Source organism: Theobroma cacao, chromosome 6 (genome assembly GCF_053813885.1).
Source record: "Theobroma cacao isolate CCN51 chromosome 6, ASM5381388v1, whole genome shotgun sequence".
Taxonomy (NCBI): Eukaryota; Viridiplantae; Streptophyta; class Magnoliopsida; order Malvales; family Malvaceae; genus Theobroma; species Theobroma cacao.
This window is the reverse complement of record NC_142644.1, coordinates 28228199-28245911: the sequence shown is the minus strand read 5'-3', so window position 1 is coordinate 28245911 and position 17713 is coordinate 28228199. Positions and strand designations below refer to the sequence as shown.

At 35.2% G+C, this 17713-nt stretch overlaps 3 protein-coding genes across 4 annotated transcripts; 1 reads left to right on the top strand and 2 right to left on the bottom strand.

Annotated features, from left to right (window-relative positions):
- Nucleotides 1–195: 195 nt before the first annotated feature.
- On the bottom strand, nt 196–1272 carry LOC18596621 (uncharacterized). Its single transcript, XM_007025220.3, has one exon. It carries the CDS (start codon nt 1258–1260, stop codon nt 346–348), a length of 915 nt encoding a protein of 304 aa, XP_007025282.3. The 5' UTR covers nt 1261–1272; the 3' UTR covers nt 196–345.
- An 8863-nt stretch (nt 1273–10135) lies between these two features.
- Nucleotides 10136–12488, top strand: NIP1;2 (NOD26-like intrinsic protein 1;2). Of its 2 annotated transcripts, XM_018123504.2 has the most exons (6): nt 10136–10154; nt 10301–10431; nt 10688–10912; nt 11216–11413; nt 11707–11768; nt 12031–12488. In XM_018123504.2, the coding sequence occupies exons 2-6, from the start codon at nt 10303–10305 to the stop codon at nt 12248–12250; spliced, it is 834 nt and encodes a 277-aa protein (XP_017978993.2). In that variant the 5' UTR covers nt 10136–10154; nt 10301–10302; the 3' UTR covers nt 12251–12488. The 2 variants fall into 2 exon arrangements, with proteins under 2 accessions (XP_017978993.2, XP_007025281.3); XM_007025219.3 differs by lacking the exon at nt 10136–10154 and having other exon boundaries at nt 10163–10431.
- Nucleotides 12489–13718: 1230 nt separating this feature from the next.
- LOC18596619 (Putative adipose-regulatory protein (Seipin)) lies at nt 13719–16487 on the bottom strand. Its single transcript, XM_007025217.3, has 2 exons — nt 15341–16487; nt 13719–14440 (listed from the first exon to the last, which is right to left on the bottom strand). The coding sequence occupies exons 1-2, from the start codon at nt 16385–16387 to the stop codon at nt 13955–13957; spliced, it is 1533 nt and encodes a 510-aa protein (XP_007025279.3). The 5' UTR covers nt 16388–16487; the 3' UTR covers nt 13719–13954.
- Between the last annotated feature and the right edge of the window lie 1226 nt (nt 16488–17713).

Sequence of the window (17713 nt, the reverse complement as noted above, 5' to 3'; positions counted from 1 at the left end):
GATTGAAATTTTGGAGATATTTTTAGGTAATTAACATCAGTAATTATAAATTAAACAAACAAAGTTTGATATGATGCAAATTTAATTTGCCATCGTAATCTCCAATAAAAAATTAAGATAGGCAAAAGAAATTTATCTAAATGTATCATTTCTCTTTAATTAGTACAAAGAAGCAAAATCAGTCCTTGATGCAATGACTGAAGGAACCTCCTATCACTCTAGAAAGCATTCTTGAAGCAAGTAGCCATATAGTATATCAATTTTGACAAAAAGAAATGGGCCGATGCAGAATCATGGTTAACCGACATGCACCATTGTAGTTTCCAAAAATGATCACCTTATTCTTCAGCACGTTCCGAGGTACTGGTTCACGGTATCTCTCATGTCTTCAAAGACATTACATGTCTCAAAAAACACCGTCAACTTCATCAACTCATTGTCCCAAAGCTGATCACCAACAAACGGCTTTATGGGGATCCCGTTCTTGGGTTGCAATGCAAAAGACTTTGGGTTATCATCGACGATTACAGTCTTCCTCAAGTCTCTCCCCAGCCGTGACAAGTCCTTCACGAATCTCCCTCGCACTTGTTTGCATGAATCCCTGTAGAGCCGGTGCGATATAAGCCCCTTCGGGTCAAGAGTATCCAGCACCTTCGATGCGTACGCTACGTGCCCCGCCGTGAACACAACAAGTTCGTATTTCTTGCTGATCGTCTCCAAGAACTCATCGATCCCGGGTCGTTTTAACACGTAGAAGTTTATCGTCACCCCGTCCATATTTCTCGACACTATGAAATCGTACCTTGGTGGAGGCGGGTCGAGGCATGAATGCACCAGGGTTTCGTCCAAATCAAGAACAATCGTCCCTTTTTTGTCTGAAACCATTGGAGGAAGCCGGTTGCGGTGTATGACAAGAACTGGGGGTACAATGTTGAAGCTGGTTTCGAATTCAAGTTCGAGTCCAGGGTGACCAACTACTTTGTTGGTTTCGAGGTCGGTCTTTTCCTCCTGTCTAAGAATCTCGAAGCCCTTGAGGCGGCACGTTGGTGTTACCATGCGCGCTAGCTCGGACAAAAACTTGTTCAGGTGATCGCGGCACTTGACAATGGACTTGTTTATTGATGCAATGATGGAGACCGAACTGATCTTCCCTGGAAATCGCTTTCTTTTATGATAATAATGCTGGCCCTTATTGCATTTTTGTTTATTGGACGGCATCTCTTGGTTCTGAATTGTGATTGGAAATTCGACAAAGACCATTTGTTTGACAGAAGTTTGATCATTGATCAGGGAAAACAACACAAAAAACACAAGAGGGGGAGGAGTTATTTTTAAAATAAAATGTTGCTTCGATGTTACGGGTCAGTCGTTAGTGAGTCGAAGCTGGATTCCTAATCTAGGAGTCCAAACTGTTTTACAGAGAAACAGAGATGGTTTTTTCTTTATTTCTTCAATTTTATACTTCTTTAATTTTTTTTTTGGCCATCTGCCTTTTCTTTCTTTCTTTTTTTAGGTGGGTTTTAGTTTAAGAGCAGGTACAGGTGTAAAATTATTTTTACTTTTGTTAATTAAATTGTGTAATTATCTAAACAATTTTTATGTTTAAAATTATATAGGTGTACCTAAAAGTAAAATAATAATATACCCAAATATTTTATTCAATAATTGATACATAATTTTTTTATTTAAACAAATATTTAAATCCCATTTACTCCTAATTAAAAAAGAAAAGTAAATTGCAAGAGATTGATAGGTGCATGCCTCGGGCTTTTCTTAAACTGTGGGCTTGAGTTGGGCCTCTCGGCCTACAAAACAGCAGATATGCGTTAGGCTTACAACGTTACCATAGTTGCATGGAAATGATCCTCTCCATGCAGTTTTCGAATCTTCGGATCCAATCTATGCAGCCATCTATGTTCAATAAAGCTCTACACCTAAAGGCCAAATAGGCTAGACTTATCCACAGGTTGGGTCGGGACCAGAACTTGGACATGATTTAAGGTTTGGGATCTTGTTTATTAAATAAATTTAATTCAATTAAATGAATCAAGTTGACTCGAACCTTTAGAGGTTTCGATTGGACTTGATCCTGCCTAACCATAAATACCTCCAAAAGCTAATTTTGTACAAACCAAAAGGACAAAAGGATGTATTTAATTTAAATAAATGAATCAAATTGAACTTATTTGCTAGAGTTCTCGATTGTACTGGCTCCTGCCCAACCATTCGTACGTACTTCTTACATAAGAATGACGCTAGAGATGAGAATTTTTTTATATATTTTTGGGAGAATTAGTTATAGTTTCAGTATACTTGGCCAAATTCTTTGTCAAGTCAAATAAAGGTGTACTTGTAACTTCCCCATGTAAACTAGTTTTAGTGGTGGCCAAATGATGGGGTGATGATGAGGAACATGAATAATTCTATACGCTTTATTAACTTTATATCTAGTGTTGTTATAATCAATCAGTTAGTTGAAAGAAAGAGGTATTGAAAAATTATACTATTTTATATTATGCATTTTCAACACCAAAGAGAAGGAAATTAATGTGACAAGGGTCTTTGCCTGCCACTTTGTGAAAATATATATATATATATAAAGAAGAAAAAGCCTCTAATAAGCCTCCATCAATCATGGCATTTCGTTGGAAATCTTAACTTGACCGACTATTGTAGTCAACAAATTTATACTGGTATTGATTCGAAGGTCACGACTTGAGCTTCTTCTTTCCTTTTTTGAATAAAAAAAATCAATGACTATGGATACATGCTTGTCATTCGATTGAGTTGGTAAGAAATTTTAACATGGGATAGAGATTCCAATCATCTTTGATTGGTTAGTATTATTTCATTTCTTTAAAAGAATTAAATTCTAAGGTTTTGGGTCCCCTTTTCCCTTGAATTTTCATAAACATATATCTAAGAATAATTAGTTGGTTTGTATATATTTTCACTTCAATTCTACCTATTCTAGCAAACAAAATCATATGACTTCAAATTGTATTACTAGAAGTTTACATTTTTGTGGAGAGAGAGAGAGAGAGAGAGTCTAACGTTTATGTACACAAATGAGATCAATATAATCAATCATGTGTCACGAATCTTATATTAATAAAAAATGAGTATAAACCTCATAAGTAAGAGCTTTCATCTACTTAATAGGTATCTTTTTTGGGTTAGAAAATGGGCTCATGATAAATGATATTAGTCCTTATGAGAAATATCAAAATCGAAGTAGATCCGGATCAAGATAGTGCCCTTCTCTTATATGGGTAAAAGAGTTCGTACAATGTCTTCCTTGTACAATTAAATGGGTAGAATGTTATGAATTTCATATGAATAAAAAATGGGATAGATTTTAGATTTATAAATAATATTACGTATATTATAAATAATATGTAATTACTATAATAATTATGTAAATTTGAAGGGAGTCAATTAATCTTGATGATCTTGTCATTAGGTGACAAATTAAGTGGTTTGATCGTATCTAGAAGAAGTGAATGTGAAACCAATGTGAAAATCGAAGATTTGCAGGAATCATAGCCCAAAAACAGTGGCACACGATGCTAACGAAGATGGTAAATGTCCATAGATTAAAAAGGCAAAATCTTCTTTTCTTTTTTTTAAGAAAAAAAATCAATGACTATGGATACATGCTTGTCATTCAACTGAGTTGGTAAGAAATTTGAACATGGGATAGAGATTCCAATAATCTTTGATTGGTTAGTATTATTACATTTCTTTAACAGAGTTAAATTCCAAGGTTTTGGGTCCCAAAATCATATGACTTCAAATTGTTTACTAGAAGTTTACATTTTTGTGGAGAGAGAGAGTCCAACATTTATGTATACAAATGAGATCAATATAATCAATCATGTGTTACATTAATAAAAAATGAGTGCAGATCTTATAAATAAGAGTTTTCATCCACTTGATAGATATATATTTTAAGTTAGAAAGCGGGTTCATGATAAATGATATTAACCCTTATGAGAGATACCAAAACCAAGAGAGATTTGGACCAAGGTAATGCTCCTTTCTTATATGGGTAAAAGAGTTCCTACAATGCCTTCCTTGCACAATTAGGTGGATTGAATGTTATGAATTTCATATGAATGAGAGACGGGGTCCGTTTTAGGTTTATAAATAAAATTATGTAAATTACAAGCAGTATAATTATGTAAATTTGAAAGGAGCCAATTAATCTCGATGATCTTATCATTACATGACAAATTAAGTGGTTTAATCGTATCTAGAAGAAGTGAACGTGAAACCAATGTGAAAACGGAAGATTTGCAGGAATCTAAGCCCAAAAACAGTGGCACACGATGCTAATGAAGATGGTAAATGTCCATAGATTAAACAGGCAAAATCAACCAACACTATATTGGTAGTGCTTATGACTACGAATAGAAAGATAAAAAAAGGGGTAAAATAAAGGTGACTATTTGGCAGTTAGTGGGAGGTTGGAGCGTTGCATGCGCATTGAACAGAGTTTTTGTTGGTAGGTATCTGATTCCATCGATTACCACTTCGGGTACTCAGCAGTGGATTCAATGGAAATTTTCTGTAGTTGTTGATAAAAGCATGCAAAAAGTCTTTACTCTTTTGACAAATTTGCGGTTAATGTTCCCTTCTTCAAGTGGAAATTCATGCAAAAAACAGGATTTAATGAAGTTGACTTTGTAGGCAAAAGCAGTGGCATGCATTAATGGCTGCCAAATATCTGGTTATTTCATTAAATATTGGCATGAATTAGTCCTACCGTAGCACTCTCTTTTGGGGGTTTCCCTGGTCCATTTGTATGTTTTTTTTTTATTCTTCGGTAATGTAGGGAGAAAAAGAAATTCCTTTCACACATATAATAACAAGTTAATGGGAATGCAATTTACTATTTACATATAAGGCATAGATAAGCTCTAATTGGATCTCAAAAAGAGTAACACAAAGAGAACACTTTAGCAACATTTACATTTTCTTGTTTGGAGATGCCTAATTGGGTCAAAACAAGGATCTCTCTTATGGTCTTGTAAGTCATAATTCAGTGATATGCTAAGGAGATTAAGCCTCTCAAAACAAATGCAACAGCAGATCAAGTTGAGTTAATGCAGCAACAGACCAAATTCCAGAGTCCTCAAGTCTCTGAAACTCAAATCGAGAGATCAAACAATGATCTTTCAATGATCCAGTCAGAAAAAAAATGAAGCGGTGCAGATCACGTGATAATCTTTTTATTGTATTGTTTAAATTCAAATCGTTAGTGCAAATAAAATTAAGTACGGCTCTCAAACAGCAATTATTAATCGTGATGATCGATGAGGCAATAAGATCACATGATCACGCAATTCATGACAGAATATGAGATCACTTTGCTGGGACATATTTCGTGCAGTCTCTTCATCCATAGACATATATAATATAGACTTTTTTGTACTTAAAGAGATAAGTCAAACTCAAGAACGCATTATTTTCCAGTTTTTGCTCGTATTTTAATCATAAATTCATACCCCACAACCTTCCATGGGTTTGTCTGAAGGCCTACCATAGCAGACCGTCAGAACTGCTACAGCCAAAAGAACAAAGGATAATTCTTTAAGCAACATATTTTCCATTTGGTTTCTAATTCTGGAGAATGACTTGATGAAAAGGGTGACTTTGAGCTGTCTATATGCCAGATTGCCACTTGTCAATGGCCAGGCTAGCAAGTAGCAACCGCCAGTGCTTTCATCTCCAATTACGTACTGCCTCATCATTGCGATGGGACTAATGCAGAAATTATGAATTTTGTTCATAACCATTAGATTATATTAATCTGATAGAAGTACCCAAATATATTTTAAGGCAAATGAGGGTAGAGTTGGCTCATTACTTGCTGTAAACGCGGAGAAGCAACGAATAAAAAATCAACTAACAAATCGCAAAATATAGGACCCCCAAGGAGTTAATTTAGCAGATACAGGGTTTGAAAAGTTATTGTGTGTTGAGGGAAGCATATCCGAAATTCCCCGTTGACAAAATTTCTTGTCCCTTATTGTCTTGATGTGCAAGATATGATAGCTGGTCTGTGATCACCTACCAAGGAAGGAGATAATTGCTAAGTTCATACATTATTAATAAAGAATTTCAACGAGAAATTCCAAGGGGGTGAAGGACTGAAACCCTTGTTGATCTTCTGCAAAGCAGAGCAAGTTTGTGATTAATCAAATTGTCTTGAGTCCCGCACCAAATCCCCTGATACTTGGGGAGCTGATTTTGGTATCCTCTCTACATTATTGTAATTAATCAACATGTCTTCAACATAATTTGCTTAATCTTAGGCTTCAATCTTAGTCCTACACTCCTACCTGCAAACTTTTATAAAGGGAAATGTGAAGGATTGTGTTTCACAAAAAATGTGCTTAATTTCGGTGTTGTTCTGTAATTTAATTAGCTGATGTAGTCAAGGGTCTTTTATCAGTACTTGAAAACCTATGCTATATGAGTCGATACAATGTTGTCAAGGTTAGCGATTAGTTGACACTTGATAGACCTGAGACACAAAGTCTTTTGCGGCAAAGTGAAACTGTTGCTACAACAGCTGTGCATCGGACTTCAAATTTAGCTCAGAACATAAACATAAGCATTCATTCTCGAGAGGAAACGGATACCGTATGGCTGGATGGGTTAAGCATAAGCGACAAGAGAGTCTGTCGAAACCCGCAATTGCATAGTATTTTTATAAGCACAAGTTTTCATTAACAAATTACAAAGAGCCGCAATGCTTCGAGATTGAGACATAATCTTTTCTTACTGACAACCACTCCTATTTGGCAGGAAATGTACACAGATTCACCTAAGAACTTCAATTTTTACCCTTGGCATTGCTCAACAAAGCAAGAGATTCTGGATATATATATAAATTATGAGGAATAAGTTTTTTTGATAAAGATATTTTAAATATAATTATTAAAATAAATTTAATTATTTTTAGTCATAATTTGATAAAAATATTCTTTAAACTATTTCAAATAAATTAAATCATTCATAACAATTTTTCTCTCTCACCATTTCACTCTTTCAAATTTTATCGATTTTTCTTTTCGACATTCGTCTGCTTTGCTTTTGATTTCTCTCTCTTACGTTTTCAAATTTCTCTTTTTTACGCTTTCAAGACATCAAGCAATGGTTTTGACGTGCTTGGGTGGGTGACTGTTTGAGAAATTCGATTTTTAAGTATTTTGGATAAAACTAAAATAGTAGAAATAATCACATATATATGAAATAGCTTTTAATTGAATCAATTCGGAACCTAGACACCAATAAACTCAAAATTTTAAAATTTATAAACCTAGGTTTTTAAAATTTTTTTTAATTTTTAGTCAAAGTAGGTGTTTTAGATTAAAAAATTTGTATTTTGATTTATGAAAACATGTTAGAAACACTTTAATCAGTGTCAAATTATCAAAAAAAATGAAAAAAGTTGAGAGGATTTGAAGTTTTGGTTAGTAAGTAACAATAACATTTTAGGCATTAAAATGTAATAAAATGTTTTTGAATATGTCGTGTAACAACAATATTTTTTCAATATGGCGTGTAACAACCTTTTTTAACCATAGCGTATAACATGTTTTTGCACATGACGTGTAATAACAGTATTTTTTTTTCAACATGATGTGTAACAATAATATTTTTTTTTCAACATGGCGTGTAACAATCTAACTATAACTTATCACATATTTTTGTACATGACGTGTAACAACCTAACCATAACTTATCACATGTTTTTGTACATGGCGTATAACAACCTAACAATGGCTTGTCACATGTTTTTGTACATGGCGTGTAACAACCTAACTATGGCTTGTCACATGTTTTTGTGCATGGCGTGTAACAACCTAACCATGGCGTATAACAATCTAACAATGGCTTGTCACATGTTTTTGTACATGACATGTAATACCCTAACCATGGCTTGTCACATGTTTTTATACATGACGTGTAATAACCTAACCATGGCTTGTCACATGTTTTTGTACATGGCGTGTAATAACCTAACCATGGCTTGTCACATGTTTTTGTACATGACGTGTAACAATCTAACCATGATGTGTAACAACCTAACTATGGCTTGTCACATATTTTTATACATGACGTGTAACAATCTAACCATAACTTGTCACATATTTTTATACATGGCGTGTAACAACCTACCCATGGAGTGTAACAATCTCATCATGACTTGTCATATATTTTTGTATATGACGTGTAACAACATAACGTGTAATTTCATTAAGGGTAATTTTATCAAACTTGATTAAAAATAATTAAAATTATAAAAAAATTATTTTTGAAAATATTTTATCTTTAAGGGTTATTTTTTAAAATAGTCCATATATATATATATGTCAAATTTGAGGAACTAAGAGGACTAGAAATTATCTACAATCTCGTCCTTATAATAAGCTTCCTTGTTTTTTTTTGTACCAGTCCTGACATTTTTTACAAGGAAGTTGATTCTCATTTGTACTTCATTGCATAATCAATGGGTGTACACCATAGACAATCACGTACATCAAACGACATATATGTGTGTGTTCCACATTAAATGTACACTGATAACATTTTCTGATTCTATTTAGTTCAAAAAGGGTTGTTTTGCCTAATAAATTTATAATCTTTTTGAGTCGAAACTCAGCTTTTGTTTATGACAAGAAATAGACCAAGTTAATTGAAAGGTTGATATGACTTCCCCCTTTTTTGTACAAAGAAAAGCAGATTATCATGTGGATTTGGGTGTATTAACTTTACATTATAATTCAGAATTATCTCTCTTAGTTTTCCTCCAATTGATTTAACCTTTCATAATTGTCTTTTCTTGACATTTTTAGTACTTTTTGGTACAAACCGTAGCTTTCCACTCGTTCTTAGACGTATAAGGAATGAATGATTCAATGCAAGGGAAAAAATCTTCTCCAATGAGAAATTATTACATAGCTCTGGGCTGGAAATTTTCGTTTCTTTCCTTTTCCTTTTCAACATTGAGGTTGGTGATTTGGGAGTCCATGCCTTTTGGAAATGAACAACCCTACCAATTCCCCAGACAAGGAGGGAGGGATGGTGGTCCGACTGAGAACTGTCACCAATTGTTTAATGCCTTGAATAAATAAAACCCAAATTCTACCTAAGTTTTGTTTTCGAATACAAAGGAAAAGAAAACATTTTAACAGAAACCCAGCATTATGTTAAAACTGTAAGTCTTTCGGATTCCTAGCAGCAAAACCAGTTTTCCTCTTGTAATATTGTCCATTATTAAATGCGCCTCTAGCTATAGATAAACACCAATTTATTATCCTCTAAGACTTAAATGGCACGGCACCTTTTCAAGGAAAAGGTTCAAAGAACTATAAGCTTGCCCTATGAACCTACACACAGCGGATTCTTTAGGAAAGTCTGATAAAATTGGTAAGTCCATCTCAAATTTAAGTCAGTACAAACAGATTACCGTCTGTGCAATCTTGTGGCCACAATAAGAATAAAAACCAAAAACAGAAACCCTTTTGAAGTTAGAAAAAATAGAATGATCATAAAGTACAGATTCATTTGTCAGTACTAATCACAACCCGGAATTAATCACCACAGCTGTCTCTACAGAAAATGAACAATAGTCATAGTTTGTCACTATTAGTTGTGGATTGTGGAGTTTCCAAGTAATGAGCTTATCTTTAATCAAATAGAAGAGAGGATTTGGGAGTAAACTTCAAAATATAGTGCTGTGTTTTCGGCTATGATGTGTGCCCATATTAATGGGGCTCAACCAAAGGAGATTACAAACTTGCAACGAGAGGACCTATTAAAGGCATTCATTCATGTCTTTCTGTATAACCGGTGGGTGGTTGAAGCAATCTTCAATGCTTTTTCACTGTACACAAAGCCCTATTCAGTCACATTTTTCAACGATATCTCCAATGAAAAATATAAATATAAGACTATAATAATAGTAAAAAGAAAAGAAAAAAAAAAAGGAAAGGCAAAGAAACAAAGAGGTGCATGGTCAATCTCTCGTTTTTTTAAGTTGACAAAATCCAATTTCTCTTTCTCTCTCTCTCTCTCTCTCTCTCACCCCTCTTGGTTTTTTGGATCATCTAGGCTGCCCTTTAAATTGGATTGCTTTGGTGGGTTTTTGCACACTTTCTTCCTGGTTGTTGAGGAGCAAAAGCTAGCAGAGCAAGCAATCGTTCTGTCTTTAGTCTCCTCTGTTTTGCTCTCTCCCTTTCTTTTCTCTGTTTTACTAATTTTCTTTTCCTATAAAAATTAGCAGTCATGGCTGAGATCTCCGGGAGTAATGGAGTAGTCCTGAATGTAAATGGTGAGGCCAATCATAATCCTCCTCCATCAGCCGCCAAAAGCAAAGGCTCTGACATCGGTTTCTCTGTACCTTTCATGCAAAAGGTAACTCTATATATTCTTCTTTCTTGTCTTTTTCTACTTTTCCTTTTAATAGTATATTCCAAATTAACTTGTACAAATCTCGTCTGCAAAAACTCAATTTTCTTTTTTTTTTCTTTGATCATGATCGATTGCCATGCTTCACATATGACCCCAGCAATCTTCATCCCATATAATTCTAATTCTAAGTTGTTACTGTTATGTGGTAAATAGTTATGTCTCAGAAGAATGAATGGTGATTTGTTCTTCAAATTTGCAGTTGATGGCTGAGGTGTTGGGCACATATTTCCTGATATTTGCTGGTTGTGGATCAGTGGTGGTGAATGTAAACAATGAGAAAGTGGTTTCTCTTCCAGGGATTTCCATGGTGTGGGGATTGGCTGTGATGGTCTTGGTTTACTCTGTGGGTCACATATCCGGTGCCCATTTCAATCCTGCAGTCACCATTGCTTTTGCTACCTGCAAAAGATTTCCTCTGAAACAAGTAAGTAGTGCCAGCATGGTCAATACCTTCTTTTTAAGTAAAGGAAAAATAATTGCCATTCCTTCTTATTGTAAAAAATTGGTCAACAACAAATATCAACTTTAAGCTAAATCTGGTCATCCTGTAAGAACTTGAGATTTAAGAATAAATTTTCCTGTTGAGAAAGTAGAGTTAAACCTTTCTTCAAAAGGCTAAATAAGCATTGCCTGACTGCAATTTGGGTCCAAGGCAATGTTCCCCATGTGATAATAGCTAAAGCTACACAAGTTTGCAGTGGTTAATTTAATTTGCTTCATAATTTAGGTGCCAGCTTATATATCAGCCCAAGTTCTCGGATCAACTCTGGCGGCTGGAACCCTTCGTCTGCTGTTCAACGGAACACACGACGTCTTTTTTGGAACGTCGCCACAAGGGTCTGACTTGCAGGCTTTCGTGATGGAGTTCATCATCACTTTCTACCTCATGTTCATTATATCTGGTGTTGCCACCGACAACAGAGCTGTAAGTCCTCCCTCTTCAGTCTTCACCTTCATCGTTTCTTTCGTTGAAAGAAAAATAATGGAGGTATATGGTAATAGGTTTGGTGAATTAAGTAGCCAACCTCATTTGCCTACTAAACTTATCAATATTTATTTCACCATTGATTAATTTGCCTAATATATATTCCATAGTATTTGAATTATAAGGTTAATGACAGTGACTTGGTCTTTTCATCTTATCTGTATTGACAACGATATTAAAATATAAAACGTTTTGAAGCGTCAGCAAATGATGTTTCCAATTTGTTTATGTAGATTGGAGAACTTGCTGGACTTGCCGTTGGCGCCACCGTGCTGCTCAATGTGATGTTTGCCGGGTATTATATTTTTGCCTAGCTTTTAAATCTTTGAGTATTGAAATCATATTTGTAGTGTCCTTCAGAAAACTAAACAGCAAAAAGCTAATGAAAAGTTGAATATGTCCAACATTTCTGCAACAATGGACATAGGTACAAATGTTTGAAGAACAACCCAGGGGTCAAACTAAGCATGCTTTGTCTTTGCTGTCGTCTTTTTAGCAGTACATCTTTGTAATTTTCAAATTGATATATGCTGATGATTTAAGATGCTGTTGGACAGGCCAATAACAGGAGCATCGATGAACCCAGCAAGGAGCTTGGGACCTGCAATTGTGTCCAATAATTACAAAGGTATATGGATATACCTTACTTCCCCAACCCTTGGGGCAGTGTCAGGTGCTTGGGTTTATAACATGGTGAGGTACACAGACAAGCCATTAAGGGAGATCACCAAGAGTGCCTCTTTCCTCAAGAGTAGTGCTTCGCGTAATTGCAGTTAACTTACTAAGTGTAGAAATCTAGGAGGTCTCCTTTTGCAGAGGACTACAGAACGTATTATAAAAGTGGATTATTAACCTTACTGCAGAAAAAAAAAATACCAAAGATGGCTAGTAAATAAGCTTGTACTGGTCATAAAGTAAAAGGATGTTCGGCTCATTACTGCGGTATTTCTGTAACCGATCATTCGTTTTCCCTCCTATCCCAAGTTTTAATAGCAGATGATTCAAATGCCCAGTACCATGAATGCTTGAATTAATTTTGAAATTCTTCTAAAATGGCTTTGCTTGCGGCCCACTTGGAGCAGATTGTCTTTTATCTTCTTATCCAATCCGTCGTACTTGTCCTTTACATCAGCCACATTATGTGAACCAGAAAAGTAAAATGGTCTATACCTTCTTCATCATGTGAAGAAAGAAACCCTAAAGCCTTCGTCATGAGGGAGAGAAAAGGGAACCGAAAATTTGGAAATGGATAAGATCAATAAAAGCATGTTATCCTCTCCTAAAAATTAGCTGGGATCACATGCTTGACGTTTCATATATACCCATTGATAGAATGCGCCGCCTTGAAAAGCTTGTTCAAATTGGGGAGGCTTTCTGTTCAACAAGCACACGAGTCATGCATGGCATGAGGTTCCTGCAATTTGAGGTGTAATCGTTGATCGACTCGTATAACTGTTCACATGCACCAATATAGAAACAGTCAATGTTGGATGCTGCATCTGATAATGATACGCTGACACGTGAGCCAGTTTGAGTCGTTTTGAACTTCACAAGCACGTACAGAAACTTGGCACATAAGGAGGAGAGTTCCCTGTAGCCATCGGCCAAGCATAGAGACCTCAAGTGCTGATGGAACTATCTGCATGTTAAACTTTCTCAGACCTTTACAAGACAAGCTACCACAGTGTTGATATGGACCATTCTAAATAGGCCATCTTGCATATCCCAGTGGAATTAAGAAAACATCCTCATTTATCGTCTAACTTTCTCGCAAAATCTCTCAAAGTGATCTAATGCATCACGAATCACATACCATACTCGATGCTTATCAAACCTATTGCTCTGGTCGATGCAGCAAAGTATATACTACGAACAGCAAACATAAAATAAAGAACTAAAAACGGCTGCTGTTTTACATGAGCAAACATGCATGAAGCAGTGAAATATATGCAACTCTTTCTGCTGTTCTATGTTGTCTACTTTCCCACAAACTTACGCATCAATTTGCATGTCAGCTAAAGAACTTAAAGGCTTGTTTTTCCCCCCCCTTAATAGCTGAAAATTTTTGTTCAACCAAGAATTAAGCAGGAAGATGTTGCTACCACATGTAAACTAAAACAAATTTTATGTCCAACATGGAAAATCACTCCTTGACAACAAATTACCAACAAGCAGTACAAGTGCATTGGGGCTATATAGGCTGCCATAAAGATATAATTGGTTGTGTTAGAGAACAGAAAGCACAAGCAATGCAAAATCTTCACTTGCATTATTTCCTTCATGTCTGCAACAACTAATTGGCCAATATGTAAGTTACTCATCAACTATAACTCGTAAGTGTAGTTTCCTGTACATCAGGGTTGAAAAAATTAAAAAATAGGAGGAACAATAAAGTCAAGGTTCCCTACCAAATTTAAGTGATTTTGTAAGCAAGCAGAAGGAAAATCTTTAATGGCATTATTATCATCAATCTGCAGTGCCTCAAATCTGTGCTGGCCAACTATTCTGTGTAGACCTACTGCTAGCAGAACCAGCTCTTGTCCTTGTTTTTGGAACGAGTATAGGTCTACAACAAACTAAAGTAAACAATAACTCCATCATAAATGATGTCATACTGACCCATATAAATATAGTTCTTTTCCAATACCATATAATTCTTTTGATGAAAGGAAGTTCTGATTCAAGGATGAGGGAAGCGTCATATAGTTCAGGAATACCAGCACCCGGCCTGTACTCTGCTCGTTGTTCAAGTACAACTCTTAAGCAAGCAGTAGGCACAATTCCTTCATTCAAACCTCTGATCTTCAGATTTAGAGTCTGTGCTTCTGAAACATAGCCAGTGACTAGAGGAGCAACCTTGAAGAATGTCAGCAGAAGGCGGATAGGCTCACTTTTGAATTTCAACATGCATGGATGGCTTGAACTAGCAAGAGTTTCACCATTAATGGACAGGAAATCTACCCTGACCTTCAAAAAAAAAAAAAAGAATGTTGCACTAGCATTCATCAAATACAGATTTGGTTATTAAAAGTTAAGAGTCGAATTACAGATAAAGAAAAATGAAAATCACTACAGTTACTCAGGAAGAAACACATTTTATAAATATGGCCAGCTTTCCTTGTTACCAAACTGTCATGCCCTGTTTCTAGACCCATGTTTCAAACAACAAATCATCAGCCTGAATCACTATATGATGTTATTTAGTACATATGCGATAGACATGTTAAAGGTAACACAAACATTAAAATTTAGCTGAGCTTTACATTCAAAATTTTAGTGTTTGAGAGAGGAAGCAAGTGGTCTAAGTTCACACTTCCTATATTAAAATGATTAATTCACCAGAACATCATTCAACTTATTCCGGAACTCTCTCATGGTAATAGGCTGCTACTAACCTATGGGACATGATGGTATTCTCTCATGGTAACTAGCTACTACTAACCTATGGGCATGCTAATATAAGAAATATCGTCTGAACGAACCAATTTCCCCTGAATCAAGAGGTTAGCAATGCTATTGTCTCATACTCTAATGTAACTGCACTGGCTATAAATTTTGCCCGGCTCAAGAGGTTAGTGACCTATGGGAATAAGAATCATATCCTTGAGAATTAAGCTTGATGGACACTTCAAACCCAACAACAAGATAATTACTAACTTCTTACATCAAATTACTTCATCTAATAAGTTATACTAGGAGCATAATAAAATGTAAAGAATGTTAGCACAAAACTTAACCAACCTAAAACTACAAACACAACCATAAACCCCAAATTGACTTCTAGATAAGAAATTGAACACACATGCAACTAAGTACGATAACTTGAAAATAATGGCAATTTCTGCATTCCATAAATCAAACAAATACCTGGAACATCCCAAGATTTCTGTTGTACTCTGACTCTGGCAATGTCAAAGAAACGGTAACCTGTAGTTTGTGATCAGGCGGTATGACTCGGGATCCCACATTCTTCCCAAAATCTATCTTCTTCATACACTTCACACCACAACCAACACTAGTGCAGGATACAATCGGAACAAATGCAACTGGACTACTCTTAGTATAATCAAAGTTCAACATTTCCTTTATCTCCATTGGTTCCTCTACCAAATACCTCATGAAAATGCCACTAATCACAAGTGAAGTAAACAATAACCCACATAAAACACAGCCTACATATGTAGCCCACAGCATTCCCCACCCGAATCGAAACAAGAGGTTCCATATAGATTTATGATCCTTTAACCACTCACACATCCAAGGACAAAAATAGCCACAAGTTGAATTCCATAAATTTAACAACTTTGTGATTAAATGAGCTCTACCATGCCTCAAAGCTTGAAAGGGATCGATAATAAACATGTAGCAGCAACTTAACAGCGATAGAGGTAATGTAATGAAGCTTATTAGCAAATTTAACTGAAACCCGATTGCCTTTATCACTAAACCAGCTATAAACAGTAGCAAACGCGAGCAAGGAGATAGTGACTCACTGAGTTCGGTGCCAGAGTCGGCCGACTCACGGACTCCGTCAACCAACTGATCATTTTTCGCGGTGGTAACCGTGGATTCGACGTCGCTTTTCTCTTCTATGACAAGGGCCGAGTTGAGTCCATCCCGAGCTGATTCAGTGATCTCGAAATTGTTGTCATTTGCCTTCAATTCGCGGTAAAGTTTGTACCTTGGCTCTCTAGAACTGGTTTTCAAGCGGCCTCCGACGGTGGAGGCTTCTAGAAGGGAATCTCCGGGTTCCTTGGAGGAGATTCCTCGGCTAGAGAAGGTTCGGCGACGGAGGGTAGAGGATAAGTCTGACGTGGAAGGATCTGATTGGTCGAAGGTAAGGCAATCGTAAAACGGGAAGTCGTCGAGTGCGTCAAAGAACTGGTCCTCTTCGTCGGCGTTTTGGGATTCCATTGGAAAATTGGCGACGATTCGAAGCTTGTTTCCCTTTTTCACATTTTTCCTTTTTCCATTCTTTTTCTCAAATTATTAAAAATTAAGTTGTAATTTTTTTTATGAATCTAAAAGTTAATTTCGTATTACATGAATGGAATATTTTAATTATGGAAAAACGTTTTTTGATAACATCGTATTTGTTGTGCCACGTAGGTAACGTGGGTTCATGAACAAGATGAAGAAGGGGCTAGAATACGTGTACTATAGGTTTAGTAGCCTTTTCTTGTGAGAATGTCAATTGAAATATAAACATTTCGGAATTATTTTTATGTAATTTCGTTTTAATCCTAAACTTTATAGAACGTTTATTTTCATTTTAATTATAAAATAAAATTAATTTTTTAAATCTTAATATATATAAGAATAATTAATGATATAATGTTTATAATATGATTTGATTAGAAAAAGTTAATAATTTTAACTCTTCAGATTTGAACTTGGAAATGATATAAATTTAAACTGATTTTAATAAAAATAATCTGAATGTCAAATGTAAATGATCTGAATTTGAAATAGATTACTTTTCTTTTTCCAAAAGTATGGTTGTCCTATCTTATTGTCTTATTAAAGTACAATTGGAAAGAAAAGAAAATAACCAACCCATTAACCTGATATTTAAAATTAGTTTAAGTCTGTAATTCATTCATTAGGACATCAGTTTACAGCATTAGTATTATCTGGATTTAGCAATTTCAGCATCTTTGTTAGTCTTTTATAAATGAGGTCTCTTTTAAAAAAAATTACCTGATAGCTAGCAAGACTTATTCAAAACTTACTTCTACTCCAATTAATTACAACCATACGCTTACTAAAGCAATTGGTGTGGAAATTACGTGCAGTAAAGTATAGATAGTTAATTGGCAAGTTGCTTTATCTGATTTTTACTAGGTCAAATATAGCATATATAGTTCAGCTGGTATTTTGTTTAATATACATTCAGATTGTACTTAATAAGTCATGTAGATAGTGATTAGGCAGGATGTCTTGATAATAAGAAATCTGTGACTGGTAAATATATTTTTTGGACAAATTGATTAACTGAAAGTTCAAGAAACAATTAGTTGTAGACTTGCAGTAAGTAGCTTAACGGAGACAGAACACAGAGTTATGACTTTAACATGTTGTAAGTTGATGTGGGTTTTATGATTTTGGGGTTAAGCATAATGGAGGAGTTGAGCTTTACTCTGATAATCAATCTGTACTCCACATTTACAAGAATTCAACTTTTCATGAAACAACTAAATATATTGAAATGAATTGTTTTTTTTTTTTTTTTTGAAGAGT